General features: G+C 41.2%; 1 protein-coding gene across 2 annotated transcripts in view; it reads right to left on the bottom strand.

Moving 5' to 3' along the window:
* Positions 1-1409: 1409 nt before the first annotated feature.
* RNF128 (ring finger protein 128) overlaps positions 1410-13128 on the bottom strand; it is a 43891-nt gene continuing 32172 nt past the window's right edge. For both annotated transcript variants that reach the window (XM_029997137.1, XM_029997136.2), the window contains exons 3-7: positions 8958-9029; positions 8293-8375; positions 5348-5444; positions 4331-4499; positions 1410-2845 (exon numbers count right to left, since the gene is read on the bottom strand). In XM_029997137.1, coding sequence (XP_029852997.1) covers positions 2727-2845; positions 4331-4499; positions 5348-5444; positions 8293-8375; positions 8958-9029 — 540 coding nt within the window. In that variant the 3' untranslated portion in view covers positions 1410-2726. The remainder of the gene's footprint in view (positions 2846-4330; positions 4500-5347; positions 5445-8292; positions 8376-8957; positions 9030-13128) is intronic.

Here is a 13128-nt window from a genome sequence, read left to right on the forward strand (position 1 = left end):
CCCAAGTTTAGTACCATACACTGCATGCATGAAATTTGCACACTTTCATTTTTAAACAAAAACCCTTGCACAGCTAATATTTACAAATAAATCTGCATGCACAAGAACACGGCAAACTCTCAGGTTAAGCTGCAAAACCAGAGAAGCATTAAATTCTTTTGCCTAGCAGTAGCTCAAATACTGTTCAGGTACAAACGCTGCATTTATTCCTTTAGCAGTATTTAACATTCAATACAAGAATCTTAAAAAAAAAAAAAAAAATCTGAAAATTAGTGTAAGTGCCTTGAGTGCCAAGCAAGTCCACATCTTTACAGAACACATAACACATCATCTGATACTACAGTAGTATGAGTTCACTGACCTGAACTGCTGCATCCCCCAGCATTCCACTAGTGCATTCCTTGAGAAAATGCTGTGCATCCACCTTACCCTTAGAAATACAAGTACTGAAAAAAGGCAGATTTATTGCTCTTAAACAGTAAATAGAAGGCTAGAATCCTGTAAAGATAGCAACCCAAATGTATAGTTTAAAAAAAAAAGCCAAAGTGCCTTTCAATGTATTGAACTGATCTGAATCCCCCCCCCTTTTTCTTTTTGAAGGTCAAATCTTGTTCCTGTTAAACACAAAAGAGTGGCAGATGATTTCATGAGAGCATATCATCATGAAACTCTACTACATTACAGCTTACACACCACAATAAATTTATAAAAGCTTTTTGAAATGAAAAAGAAATTGTCTATTTACTGCTCAGCTGTTCCTTTCTCTGCTCTGCACTTCAGATGTAGAATAGAAATGTGATCACAGCAAAATACAGCTTCAGAGTGAAGTCTGATTATACTCAGCTTTGCAATTTGAGCTCATAACCCAACCAATGCTTCCTACTTAGAAGGAAGCTCAACTTAGAACTCTACTCAACTTAGAACTGAGCTAAAAGGAAGCACCAAACTGGCCAGGGGAGTGACAAGTTTTTACTACATCTAATAGTATAGTACAGAACAAAGGACATGTAATTATTTTTAAAATGCTTTGTCTTATAAAGCAAGCATAAACTTTTGAGTAACAGAGGGATGCTGAGCAACCTGACAGAGGAAAGTGAGATGCAACCTGATCTGAAGAGTTCATGTAAGACTACCTTGTGCCAAACATGCCTAGAAGAACAGTTCAGAGGCATATTGAGCAGCTCACTGAGCACATCCTAAGCTGCTTGTTTTTTCTTTTATATAGCATACAGCTACTAGGCTTAAGCCTCTCAACACAATTTCAATTCATGTAACTAGCACCCTGCACATAATTAGCACTCATTCCAACTAGTTTGCTGCTTTTTGGCCTCCCAAAACTGAATGAGTTCTGGGGTTGTGGGACAGGTCAAATTCAGCATCTGTTTCCATGTAAGAGCTGGTAATCCACATTTAATGTCAGTCAGGGTCATCAAAATATAGTTTTATTTACATTTTCAAATTCAATACAAATCACAAAATATTTACAACAATTTTAATTGCATTACAGCTAAGAAAATGCATTGCTTTTCCCCTCCAGATTCAAGAGTACTTTATTGTGGGCTTTAAGACAAAGTTCTGCTAACATTAGAAACAAGCCATAGATACAGAGATAAAAAAATAAAGTGCATCTGTAAGATGTCCTTAGTTACCTTTGCTGGGCAAGGCCTTACACTTACTATTGAGGCACCCAGTGTTTCTCTTCGACCCCAGTTCAACTCCCCACAGATGGCAGACAACTCTTCCAATCATCTATTATGTTTACAGGACATCAGCTCTCCCTGCAGCTTTAGCACACAGGCAAGACAATGCACAGCAACAGTCCAGCATTTTTCAGAGGCTGGATCATTTTCTGAACAAAACACAGCAGATCCTTTGGGAAGAATCTATCTTTTCATCTTCAGTTCAGCCTTCCTGAAGTCATCCCAGACTCTCAAAGACAGAACTCTGGCATATTGCTGGTGCTAGAGATGGTCATTACTCCAAAAATCACAGAGGATCTTTCAGACTGTCTAATATTAACAGCTTTGAAAAGTTCCTGCAATTGTTCCCTTTACAGTATTGTGCAAGTCAGATTTGGCCTGTCAGCTTGCAGCTCTCTTTTTTTTCCCTTTAGGAATGCGTGGTTGGCAGGTTGGAGTTGAGAGGTAGCGAATCAGTCCGTTTACTAGAGAACCAAAGACACTGTGGGCAAAATCCAGTTTGACAGGCATTAGTTTATACTTTCTCCTATCAAATTAGTGCACTGAAATATTAAATACAGTGTTGCTTTAAACCAAACTGTGCCTGGTAAATAAGTATTAGACCAGATCAAAATCAATTTGTTTACAATGAAAATCCACTTGAATTAAAACAATAAACCACAAAAAAAGCCCAAGTTAAAACAATTCCCAGTAGAGACAGCTACAACAAAGGATCTTCTCCTTAAAGGACTCAAACACTGAAGAGAAGCTTTGCTGAAGATGGAACTTTTGGTTTAGTGTTAAAATCTGATGGTTTCTTTATATTTAAGACAGCTTTATCTGAAGAGTGCTAAAACTAAATTCCACATGGGAGATGCAGTTTTAAGAATGGCAAACCATACAATTATGATTTGAACAAGAAGTCTATTTGATCTGAGCATTGCCAAGGCAATATTTTTCTGCTACAGTCTTGCAATGTTTGGTATACACGTGATGGCAGTATGCAGCTTCTTGCAGAAGGCTTACACCGTGTTGCTGGGCATGTTCTTAGGACCTGACTTCACGAACTTGTGTTTCGTCTGCCTCAAAACTTGGGTTGTCAATGTGTGGAAGGACATTCACAGCAGAGGGCTGGGATTCATTGTTTACAAGATGCATGTTGTCATCTGTCCAGAACAAAACCAAGAAAAGACAAGTTAAGAAATGTCATAGGCAAGCTTTACTACCTTAAAGCAAACCACGCTTGCTTTATTTCCACAAGCCCACTGTAGTGGTCTTTTCCCAGCACTTTTCCTGCAGAGTGGGAAATCCAAGGCCATGCTCCAGCTACCGCTCTTCTGCCGCCCCTCATTAGTTTGTGAGCCCGTACTTGACACTGCTTGTCATTTCCAGAGGTGTCTGCTCAGCTCTGGAGTTCACTTCTCACTACTGCTGAGCAAGGCTAGGTTGCGTGCTCAAGCAGCAGAAGGCCATGTGAGGCTATGAAATCCAACTATAAGGAGATTGGCAATTCTCATATAACTTTAGGGCTGCTGAACGCAGGCATCAGGAGCAAATTCTAGAGACTAGGTTCAGGATAAGCTGTGGGGGACAGGCTGATTCAGAGAGGAAGGCCTCCTCCCTACAGACTAACCTTGTTAGGCTGATGTTAGTGTGTGCCCTTGCCACTCAAAGTGAGAATACACGAGGGCCTGAGCCATATAACTAATTCAGCATTACTTCAGCTGCTTATAGGGATGCAATTTCAATTTCTGATGTTTAGCTGATAGGAAGTGCCCTCTGCCCTACTGGGGTGCCTAAATGGGGTACACTCCCATACACACGCCACTCGCTGGAGCAACCTGTCCCACAGAACGCAGGCAGCAAATCCCGTGCTTTCCTATCAGCTAGGCTTCCCACAAGAAATCTAAGCAGACACAGCCAGAGCATCCCTTTTGCCTGTGAAAGCTCCCCCACTTACTCCTCTTCCCAAGACCATTCCACAGTCCTAGGGATAGTTACTTTTGTTTACCTGGAACCTTTCCGTTTTTTTAAATCAACAGCAACAATGAGCATTTGTTGGCAAAGTTGAGCACTAAAAAGACATTTTCAATTAGTTTGCTTTTGTTCAAAAAGACAAGGTATTTGGAAAAGCTGATAGTCTTTTCCAATTAAAATTGTCTGAAAGTGTGCAAGGATGACTCAGCCTTGGCAAAATCTGAAATTCAATTGATGTATTCGTCATCTTCATTTTGCATCATCTAAGCTAGAGCATGACTGACTCCTCAAAAGTTTTCTGTAAGTAATTAACTACTTAAAGCAGACAGATCGGGTGGCAAAGCAACACTCACTCATCCAAATGAAATCTCCAGAGAGACAACAAAATGAGGGACATCTTCAGAAAAATCTCTTTCGCCTTTAAGTAGTAAGCCTCCAATTTTCAACTACTCTTTTCATAGGCTCCAGTTTTTAATTCACATTTATGTTGTGTTTCATTTGAAAACAAAGACTAAGTCTCAAAGCCAAGTACTAAAACAAAAGGGAAGATGAAGATTACCCTGAAAAACAAGGTGTTCAAGCACTGTGAGATGTTAAGGCAAACCCCCCAAATTCACAGCATAAGCAACAAAGTGCAATGCAATCTAGCAAGACAGATGAAACAGTAGACGCACTTTCTGATGGTGCATGTTCCTCCAGAATAGATTCGTCTGCTCCTTGTACAGAAGCATATCCAGATGATGCTGTTTCACTATGATTATCCTCTTCATTAACTGTAGAGGCATTTGATGTCCCACTAGATACTGTGGCTTGCACAGACTCGCCCCCTTCTTCTACATCCACCTTCATGAAAAAAGAGAAAATGGTTAAGTTACAACTCTGTAGGAGGCTGCATCTTTCCAGGAGACCAATACCTGCAAGGACTGGAGTCTAGTGAACTTTTACCTGAAAAAAATAAATTTAAAACTGAAAAAAGCTCTGCTGTTAACCTCCAGCATCATAAGTGAAAACCAGTTACTGGCTAATTGAGTGGGAAGTTCAGATGCAGCTTCTGCATTCTTCAGCCAGCTCTTCCCTTCTACTGCCCAGTACCAGGAAAATAGATTCTTCCTTCCACTCAGTGCAGATCTCCCTCCCCCAGGCAAACTCTGGCATACATTTTAGCTGCTCCAGGCAGTGTCAGGCATTGGCAACAGCATCTTCCCCTGGCACTTGCCACAAAGAGCAGTTGCAGAACACATCAGAAATTCCTTATGTATCCTAGGAAGTCATGTGGCTCCAGGAAAGCCATACATGCCACACATTGACTATTCAAGCACTCTGGGTACTTAGTAACTGAATAGAGGCTGGTTTCAGGGACAGTATTAGTTGTCAAAGTCAGCCTGAAGCTTTGAGAAACACCCCTACCTGCAAGCACAAGAGCTGAGAGCAAGTCTTCAGTCATGCATTACAACCAATTTTGGTTGACATTCTACCCAAGGCTTTAGATGATACCAACTCAGACCAGGTCAGCTGCAGGCTTTGCTAAATTGGACACGGCAATTAGTCCTGTAGCATCTCGCCACTGACATGGCAACGCCTGTGCTTATCACTTGCACTCTAGAAGCAGCATGAAATAGCTCAATATGTGGTTACTACACTAGCATAATATTGATAAAGGCATCTGGCACTAAGAAAAACTACTGGCTTACCTCAACACCCAAAACTTTGAGTATGTCACATTTGCACATCGGGCATGTCCTGTGTTCCAGAAGCCAGGGGTCAATACAGCTCTTGTGGAAGAGATGGCTGGTGGAAGAAGGTAACCAACAAGTTAGGTTTCACACCAGGAAAACTGTTTGTGGCAGCTATGAAGGCCCATTTAGAAACACCAAGAATTTATTCAGTCTAGAACTGATTACCTTATTTTGCCACAAGTTTCAGTTGAAATTTACGGGTAGTTGATCTCTCAACCTGTAGCTGGTTTATGCTTATTAGTATTTCTATACAACTTGCTAGAATTCAACATTATCATCTTTGCTACATCAGTCAAGCTTTTTTTTTTTAAGTCTGTGTACAATATGTTCCCAACTGATAATTTAACTAATACAAGTATTGACATCTCAGCCTTAGCTTTAAGGTTAACTTCTGTCATGCAGATGCAGATGACTAAATAGCACTTGTTTCTGTTAAAACTATATAGAAAAATCATCTCACTGAGTTTTGTCCTCAAGATAGACTATACTTCCGCACATTTACTTTGTCTATGCAGTCACTGTATATTCCAAGGGAGTATTTGGCAGGCTGTGTACTCAAGAAAGTAAATATAGTTCAGCCATTACAGATGCAAATGTGTGCTTCTATGAAGACACTCAATTCCACAATGGGTCTGAATTAGGCCACAGATTTAGGAGGATGACTTGAAATCCTGTAATCTGCCTGTTCCTTCAGCTTGAATAGAAATAGCATGGCAGACAGGCACTGCTCAGTATTAATCAGAATTCTATTATGAGACAAGTGAAGAGGTCACCACATCCAGTGCTCAGTATTGTATGCCCCAGTATAATACCAGGATTCTCCACTTCAGCCCACATAACCAGCACCTCCTTCCGGCTGCACCAACATAATGTCTAAAGTACAACCTGAAACTTCCTTGATGCGTGACTATTTTAAGTACTCGGACTTAATACTGGTCTTGTGTACCTCTGCTACTATAAATGCCTTCAGTTTGACTATCTGGACAAGAATGCCTTCTGCAAATACACACACCCCAGATACTTAGATATCACTGATGTGACTCACAGGAGCATTCAATTGCTTGTTTCTTTCATGGATATAGTTAAATGCTTTCAACAAGTAGGGTCTCACTGTTGAGGTCAACCACTGACATCAAGTACATCCTTGCAGTAAATATCAGTTTATAACTCATGTGAGAGAGAATTTAGTATGGTTGATACTGGTAGAGATCACCACTGGTGAAGATTATCAAGTAAACGCAGTCATCTAAAGCTAATGCCTCTTAGAGCTACATTTGGGCCAAAGAGGAATGAAATATCACAAAATGTATGGAAAAGCATTCTCAGAGCAAAGCATAATGCAGCAACTTTGTGTATAACGAATATATTCAAAAGAAGTTACTCCCCTCTTAACCCAATAAGTCATGCTTTGTTTGCAAGTTCATATGAAGATTAGCAGGGTTTATAAGGAAATAATGAGAAGTCAGGTCTCCTATCAGCCAAAAGTATCTAGAGCCTGTCTAAATGCCTCTGTACTCATGGGACTTACTTCATCACTAAACAGGACTACCCACAAGCATAAACCTGACAAGACAACTGGATAATCATTAATGCATGTGCCTGAAAGCTTATTCAGTTTTGTTTTTTTCTAAAATATTTAGCATTAGATCAAGGAAGTTTGTTGGTAACACCTTAACAGGCCAATTTTGTGATACCTAAACAGCTTAGAAGTCCTACTGCTTGGGAGCAGAGAAAGCTTTTGCAAAACTGTAACCCAGTGCAAAGGTAATCAAAGGTGCTCAGATTTGATAGTGTTTGACAAATAACACTGCTCAGCACACAACAGATGCTACAGATTTTTCCATTCTTCAGAACCTGATTTTTGCTACCTCAAAATTTTTCCACGTGCTTTTTTGTAACACCCCCTCCCCCCCAAGGGTTACAAAACCTCTTCCCACACAAAATTTGGGCAGTTCACATTGCAGCCCTCTGATTTTAGAAGCTTTGCCAGAGCAGTTTCATTCAGCAGGCACAAGGGCAAGTACCACAAAACAAGTTTCCTTAAGCCCTGAAAAGGCTTCATTGCTCATCTTAAGAGAAATTGTAGGGTACACCGTTCGGAAGATCTCGCGATGTCACAGAAAGGTAGAAGGCTAGTCGTTGCCTCCCTATGACATATCAGTAATCCCACCTACCGTTGTTAGTATAAAAGGAATTAACTATGCAATAAAGGACGGAGTTGACACTCACACCATGTGTGTTATCTGTCTCTTCCCTGGTCCGGGCCGACCAGTGATCTAATCGCGGCACCTTGATATGTAACACTGCTACAGAAATCAAAATAAAGTCAGTGCTACAATACTGGGCTTCCACAGAAGCACAGCCATGAGATACAACGGTAGAGAATTCTAGAAAAATAAACTGCTATAGCTCTATTTTGGTCTCTATTTCAGACGATGCATACAAGAATAGAAATGCTTTCTTCTAAACTACCAAAGTTAGCATGGTTTAACAAGTTTAGTAGGAGGACAACCCTCTTAGTAACCAGTAAACTAGTGACAAGAAATGGACACAGTTTTGCCAGTTATCTGCAATTTAGAGATAGCATTCTTATACAGCAGCAAAGGAAGAAATCTTTAAAAAGCCCTGGCATCCCCTGGAGAGGCACTGTGGTCGGCCAAGTTATACTTGTCAAGCCACTCACAGGGGAAGTTATGAACACAGGCCATCAGGGCACACTATAAGTGTGTATTTATACAGTTCCTGTTGTTCAAAACACTGTTTGACAGACATTCAAGAATTCTTGCTGTGCAACAGCTTGATTAAAGTTTGATCAGCTTTGTTAACAGAGCAGAAGGAACAACCAGTAAGAGGCATGCTTCCAGATTTTGGATTAAGGGGCAGTTTGGAAGACAACTTACTTGCAAGTCAGAATGCGCACTACTTCATTCGGCTTGTACAGCTCAATGCACACAACACAGCTATCTCCATCAGGACCAGTTTCCTAAAGCAGTGAAATGAATTTAGTGTTAAGAGACTTTGAAAGCTTCCTTTGAACTACAGTCAGATTTGCTGCAGACAAAAGGGTCTAGCTAAAGTAATCTAAAATAACTCCCATATATAATCTTACATAAACACTTTGTGCGGATTACTCATAGTCAAGCTGACACTTCAACAGAAGCATTGAAAATTTAATCCTGTGGTTTAGCAGTCCATCTGCAAGCCATTGTTGGGTTATTTGAGGCACTACCGTAGAGGTTTTGAAACTGCTACCTCCAGTTTTAGTTACAAAAAGAATAGTCAGGGAAGCTGATTAGATACACTAGTTTACCTTTAAGCATCCATGCTGGCAAATTAGGACCTCTCACCTCAGCAAGACTACAAGCAAGCAGCTAAAACAATAATCTGATTTATAAGAATGTCCAAATTGAAAAGTCTTGCACCCCAGAAAAGGGCCTAGTCTGAAAAATGAACCATCTCTGCAAGAGACAGTTACAGGCTCAGAGAGACTTCTGCATCCTGCCCCAGTACCAAGGACCACTCTCTGGGTTCTGTGCAAAGGGTGCGATTACGGGATCAGTCATACCTTGTCCCCTTGCTTCAGGGTGCGCAGCTGTAACTGTTCAATGGCCTTCTTAGCCCTGGCCTTTAGTTGTCGCTGTAATAGAAAGCAGTCCTGGTTAAACACAGTCATTTTTCTCTGAAGTCATGTTTACTAGTACTTACCAAGGTGCCTACTGCAAGCAGGCACCAGTTTTATAACCCAGATATTATCAAAACAAGCCAAGTAAGCATGACTGTGCTATTTAGAGACAACACGAAATGGAGTTTCAGGACATACTGATGTGGTTATTGACTCTGGATGACACACCAAGGCATTTGCATATGCTTTGTTTTTACCTAACCTTCTCACAAAGCACAGGAATTTCAAGGGTTTCTTCTTTGAGAAGATACCTTGATCAAATTAAACCTAGCCAAAACAAGTAGAAGCCTTCAAATTGACTTGGTACAGAAGACCAAACATTGAGTCCAACAATCAGTAATTTTAACTACTCACTTTATGACAACTCCCTGGCACAAACTCACATCCTGATGAAAGACAAGATTCTTTGCCAGTCAGCTCAGCTACCACCAAGCTACCCTGAACTAGTCCTCTGCCATGACTGCTTTACAGGGCACACAAACAGCTCAGGAGCCTCCTAGAACCAACCACTCCTGTCAAGTGGAAGAATGCAGTTTTACCTCAATATTAGTTCAAAGTAACATGCACAAAGGAAGGAAAAAAAAAAAAAAAAAAAAGGGCTCAGAGCTAGTTCTCCCCCTTCCTGCAACAGAAGGTGTGAAACAAATCAAATGACTAGCCCCTGGTGGGTTACAGGGCAGCTTTAATGAAAGCAGAGGAGGAAGCATTCCCCTTCACGCAATAATTTGCTTGCTGCTGTCAGGATAGCAGGGCAGAGATGAGCAGACAGCAGAAGCCCAGCTTGCCTGGCAACTGTTGCTGTCCAGCTGTCACTGCAAAGCATTTAATTAGCACAGGAGCCAACATCTCTGTTTAAAGGTCATAGGTTGATGCTTTTCCGCCAACACAAAGAATATGAGTGTCCTCTCCCTCCCCAGTGTACTTATTGCCTCAGGACACAGAGGCATATCAGGCAGGTCTGGCAGCGCCACCCCAACACAGCACTTATCTTAGTGACACACTCCACTCAAGTTTTGCAGCTAGCCAAAAACCCTCTTCCTAATTCAGCTGCTCAGTGCACCGTCAGCTTTCCAACATTACTTCCCCTTATGCCTTTTAGTTCAGTTACAGGAATCTTTTCTGGGATAAAGGTGCAGTGCTGGTGGCACAAGTACAGAAGGAACAAGTGGGTGGAGGGCTGCTGCTGACACCTAACAAACTTGGCGAGAATTGGTAATTCACATCTGCACAAGATTCCCTGTGCTCAAGCGGTTACTGGCGAACAAGTTGATTTATATGGTCTGCCGGGACCCTATCAAACAGTTTTGGTGCAAAATGACCTATTTGTATATTGGTGTTGTTTTGGGGTCCTACGGTATAGCATCCACGTGCACACTTTTAGGAGTTTAATAGTTGACAGCTATTAACAACTATCAAGGAAGAGATACATACAATCCAAAGGTGACGGATGCAAACAAGTTTTCAGGTATATTTTTTAGGAACAAGAACTAGTCAAGGTTTCTTTGAAGCTTGTAAAGTTCTTCTGCTGAAGACATCAATATATGTTTCTGTATGTCACTTAAGGTTAACCTCAGAATGATGTTCCCCTTGTCAATGTTTCAGACTGAAGCCACAGCGAAGCAGCCACCTACTCATCTCAGTAAATCCTGAGGCCCCCAAAAGTGGGGGCAAGCAAACATGGTAACATCAACAGAGCAGGAATGTAGCAATATTAGTACTTCTCACATGCGGCCAGAACTATCTGTCATCGCTACTTGTTATTAATTGAAAACTAAACTTTAGGAATGTACTCCCTCATACAGTATCTAATCTACACATCTAATGGCAGGCCAAGCTTATTAGACAGGACCCAACTAGCTGTATTGTTAATAATTTACTGAAACAATATTTTAAGTTTTGCCTGGGCACATGTTTAATTGCTCTTCGAGAAATGCACCAATGGCAAAGTCACCTTTAACATTGATTTTGGTAAGTACAGCAAAACACCCCTCCAGGGGGATGGAGGAACATTGCAAGAGGAAGCTTTTTATTGAATAGCCTACCAGGAGATCCAGGATACTCGAGCTTGGAATGTCAAAGCATTTTGTGAAGCCAAGTTTTTCAAGCAAACATTAAATGTTAATGACATTAAAAGTCTAAAAGCCCCAACCCAGCAACTCTACAAAAAATAGCTAAGTTGAGGCAGGAAAAAAAAAAAAAAAAGAAAGAAAAAAGCAACAAGATACACAAAACAGGTCAGGTCCCAGCTCCTATCCAAGCTCTGGCATGCTGAAGTAGAGAGGTACCCAACTGGGAAAACTAGGTTTGCTATTGCTTAGTCCTCAGTCTTCCCTAATCCAATGCTGCTGATTTTATCTCCAACCCTTTCTGCATAAGGATGCCTTCCCGGCACCCCACGAGCAGAGTCATGGCAATGGAGACCGGCAAGCCCTAAAGGAGGGCAGGAATTCCTGCTTTTCTCCTTCCTGTAAGCTAAGGAAGTTCTTCCCCACAGGTAGCTACTGCCATGAAGCCAGTTTTGAGTTGTGGAAAGTTGAGCAACTCACCTCCTCCAAAGCCATTAATTAGGTCATTTCTCAGCTGCAACATCTAATCTTTACGAAATCATTGGAAGTGAAGAGTTGAGCTTAAATTAGAAACCAGGCCACAGATAATAATGCAAAATGGGCAGTGATGTTACAAAAGGTTAATATATTGAGGAACTGAATTTGCCCGTTGCTCTGCTGACTAGAAAGGTAGCAAGCCACCTGCCACACTTGCCTTGTTTTTCCACCTTCTTGCTCACAGACCTCACGATGCAGTAAGAGATCACAGAGGTGGGGACTTGAATTTCAAACCCAAAAGAAAATATGCATTCAGATAAGAACTAGCAGGTTGTAAACAGTTTAGCTGGCTAGCTCATCAGGAAAAAGCTACTTTATTTTTACTCACAATTAGGACAGATGTGCTACTAAACTTACATTTTAGCTTGGACCACAAGACAACATGACTGGTTCTTCTCAATAGTCACTCAACTTTTTAAAGAAACACTCTGCACAGTTTTACATTACTGACTTGTATCCAAATCCTGCTCAAGCTGAGTGAGAGAGAGCTGCTGCCTTCAAGAAAAGTCTGCAGAGGAGAACATGTTTAAAACCTGAGTTATATATGATCAAGCCATCCAGAAAAAGTGCCTTCACCAGAAGAAGCAAGTAGTCATACCAAGAAGTACAGAAGCTGTATTGGCAAACGGCAAAGTTTAAAGGCACTCAACGGCCTGACTGTCTATAAAACAAGAGATTGCTTCAGAAAGCACTGAAGTCTGACAATTTTTCCCAAGCTAAAAGAAAAGTAAAAACATATTGCCAATATGGTAATACTAGGAAGCCATCCAATTCAAGCTGGGGTTCCTACTAGTTCCGTGCATGAATGAAACACACATCTAGCCAGGCTTTTGTTTTCAAGAAGCCTTTGCAGAAGAGACAAAACATCTAGCAAATGGTCTCCCCTCTTTCTGTTCTACCCCTTAGCAAGCAAGTTGGACTCAAGCTTCATTGCCCTTTTCAGTCCAGAGCAAGAACTCTCCTGGGACAGTGGCTCAGTCCACAAGAGCAAGACAAATATTGAGGAACCTGAACATACAAGAGGCAAGCTGCAGAGCATCATTATCACATATCACAATTAGCTCATCATAGCACTCTGCAGAGCAATTCAAAAGTGTTCGTTTTGGTTCAAGTGGTAGATTGGCACTTTAAAAGACTGCTCACACAATAGCAATATAATCCCACAGGGAAGGTCAAAAAAGCAGACAGATACTTTGAAGAGCAGTAACGCTGGGTTGAGATGCATTCAGAACAGCAGTTCACTTCTGAAAAAGGGAAAACTTGTAATACTTAACTATCAACACACTTGACTGCTTCCTAAAGACACCTCCCAAAACAATGTATAGCCCTTCAACGCCTGTGCAATAAAAGAGACAAAACACACTCCTTTACTCCACCAAGTAACACACTGAAGTCCAGGCAATCCAAGTTTCCAAAGGGCTGAACAATGACAGGAAAGGTGCCCATGCAGC

The sequence above is a fragment of the Aquila chrysaetos genome, chromosome 21, assembly GCF_900496995.4.
Source record: "Aquila chrysaetos chrysaetos chromosome 21, bAquChr1.4, whole genome shotgun sequence".
Lineage (NCBI taxonomy): Eukaryota > Metazoa > Chordata > Aves > Accipitriformes > Accipitridae > Aquila > Aquila chrysaetos.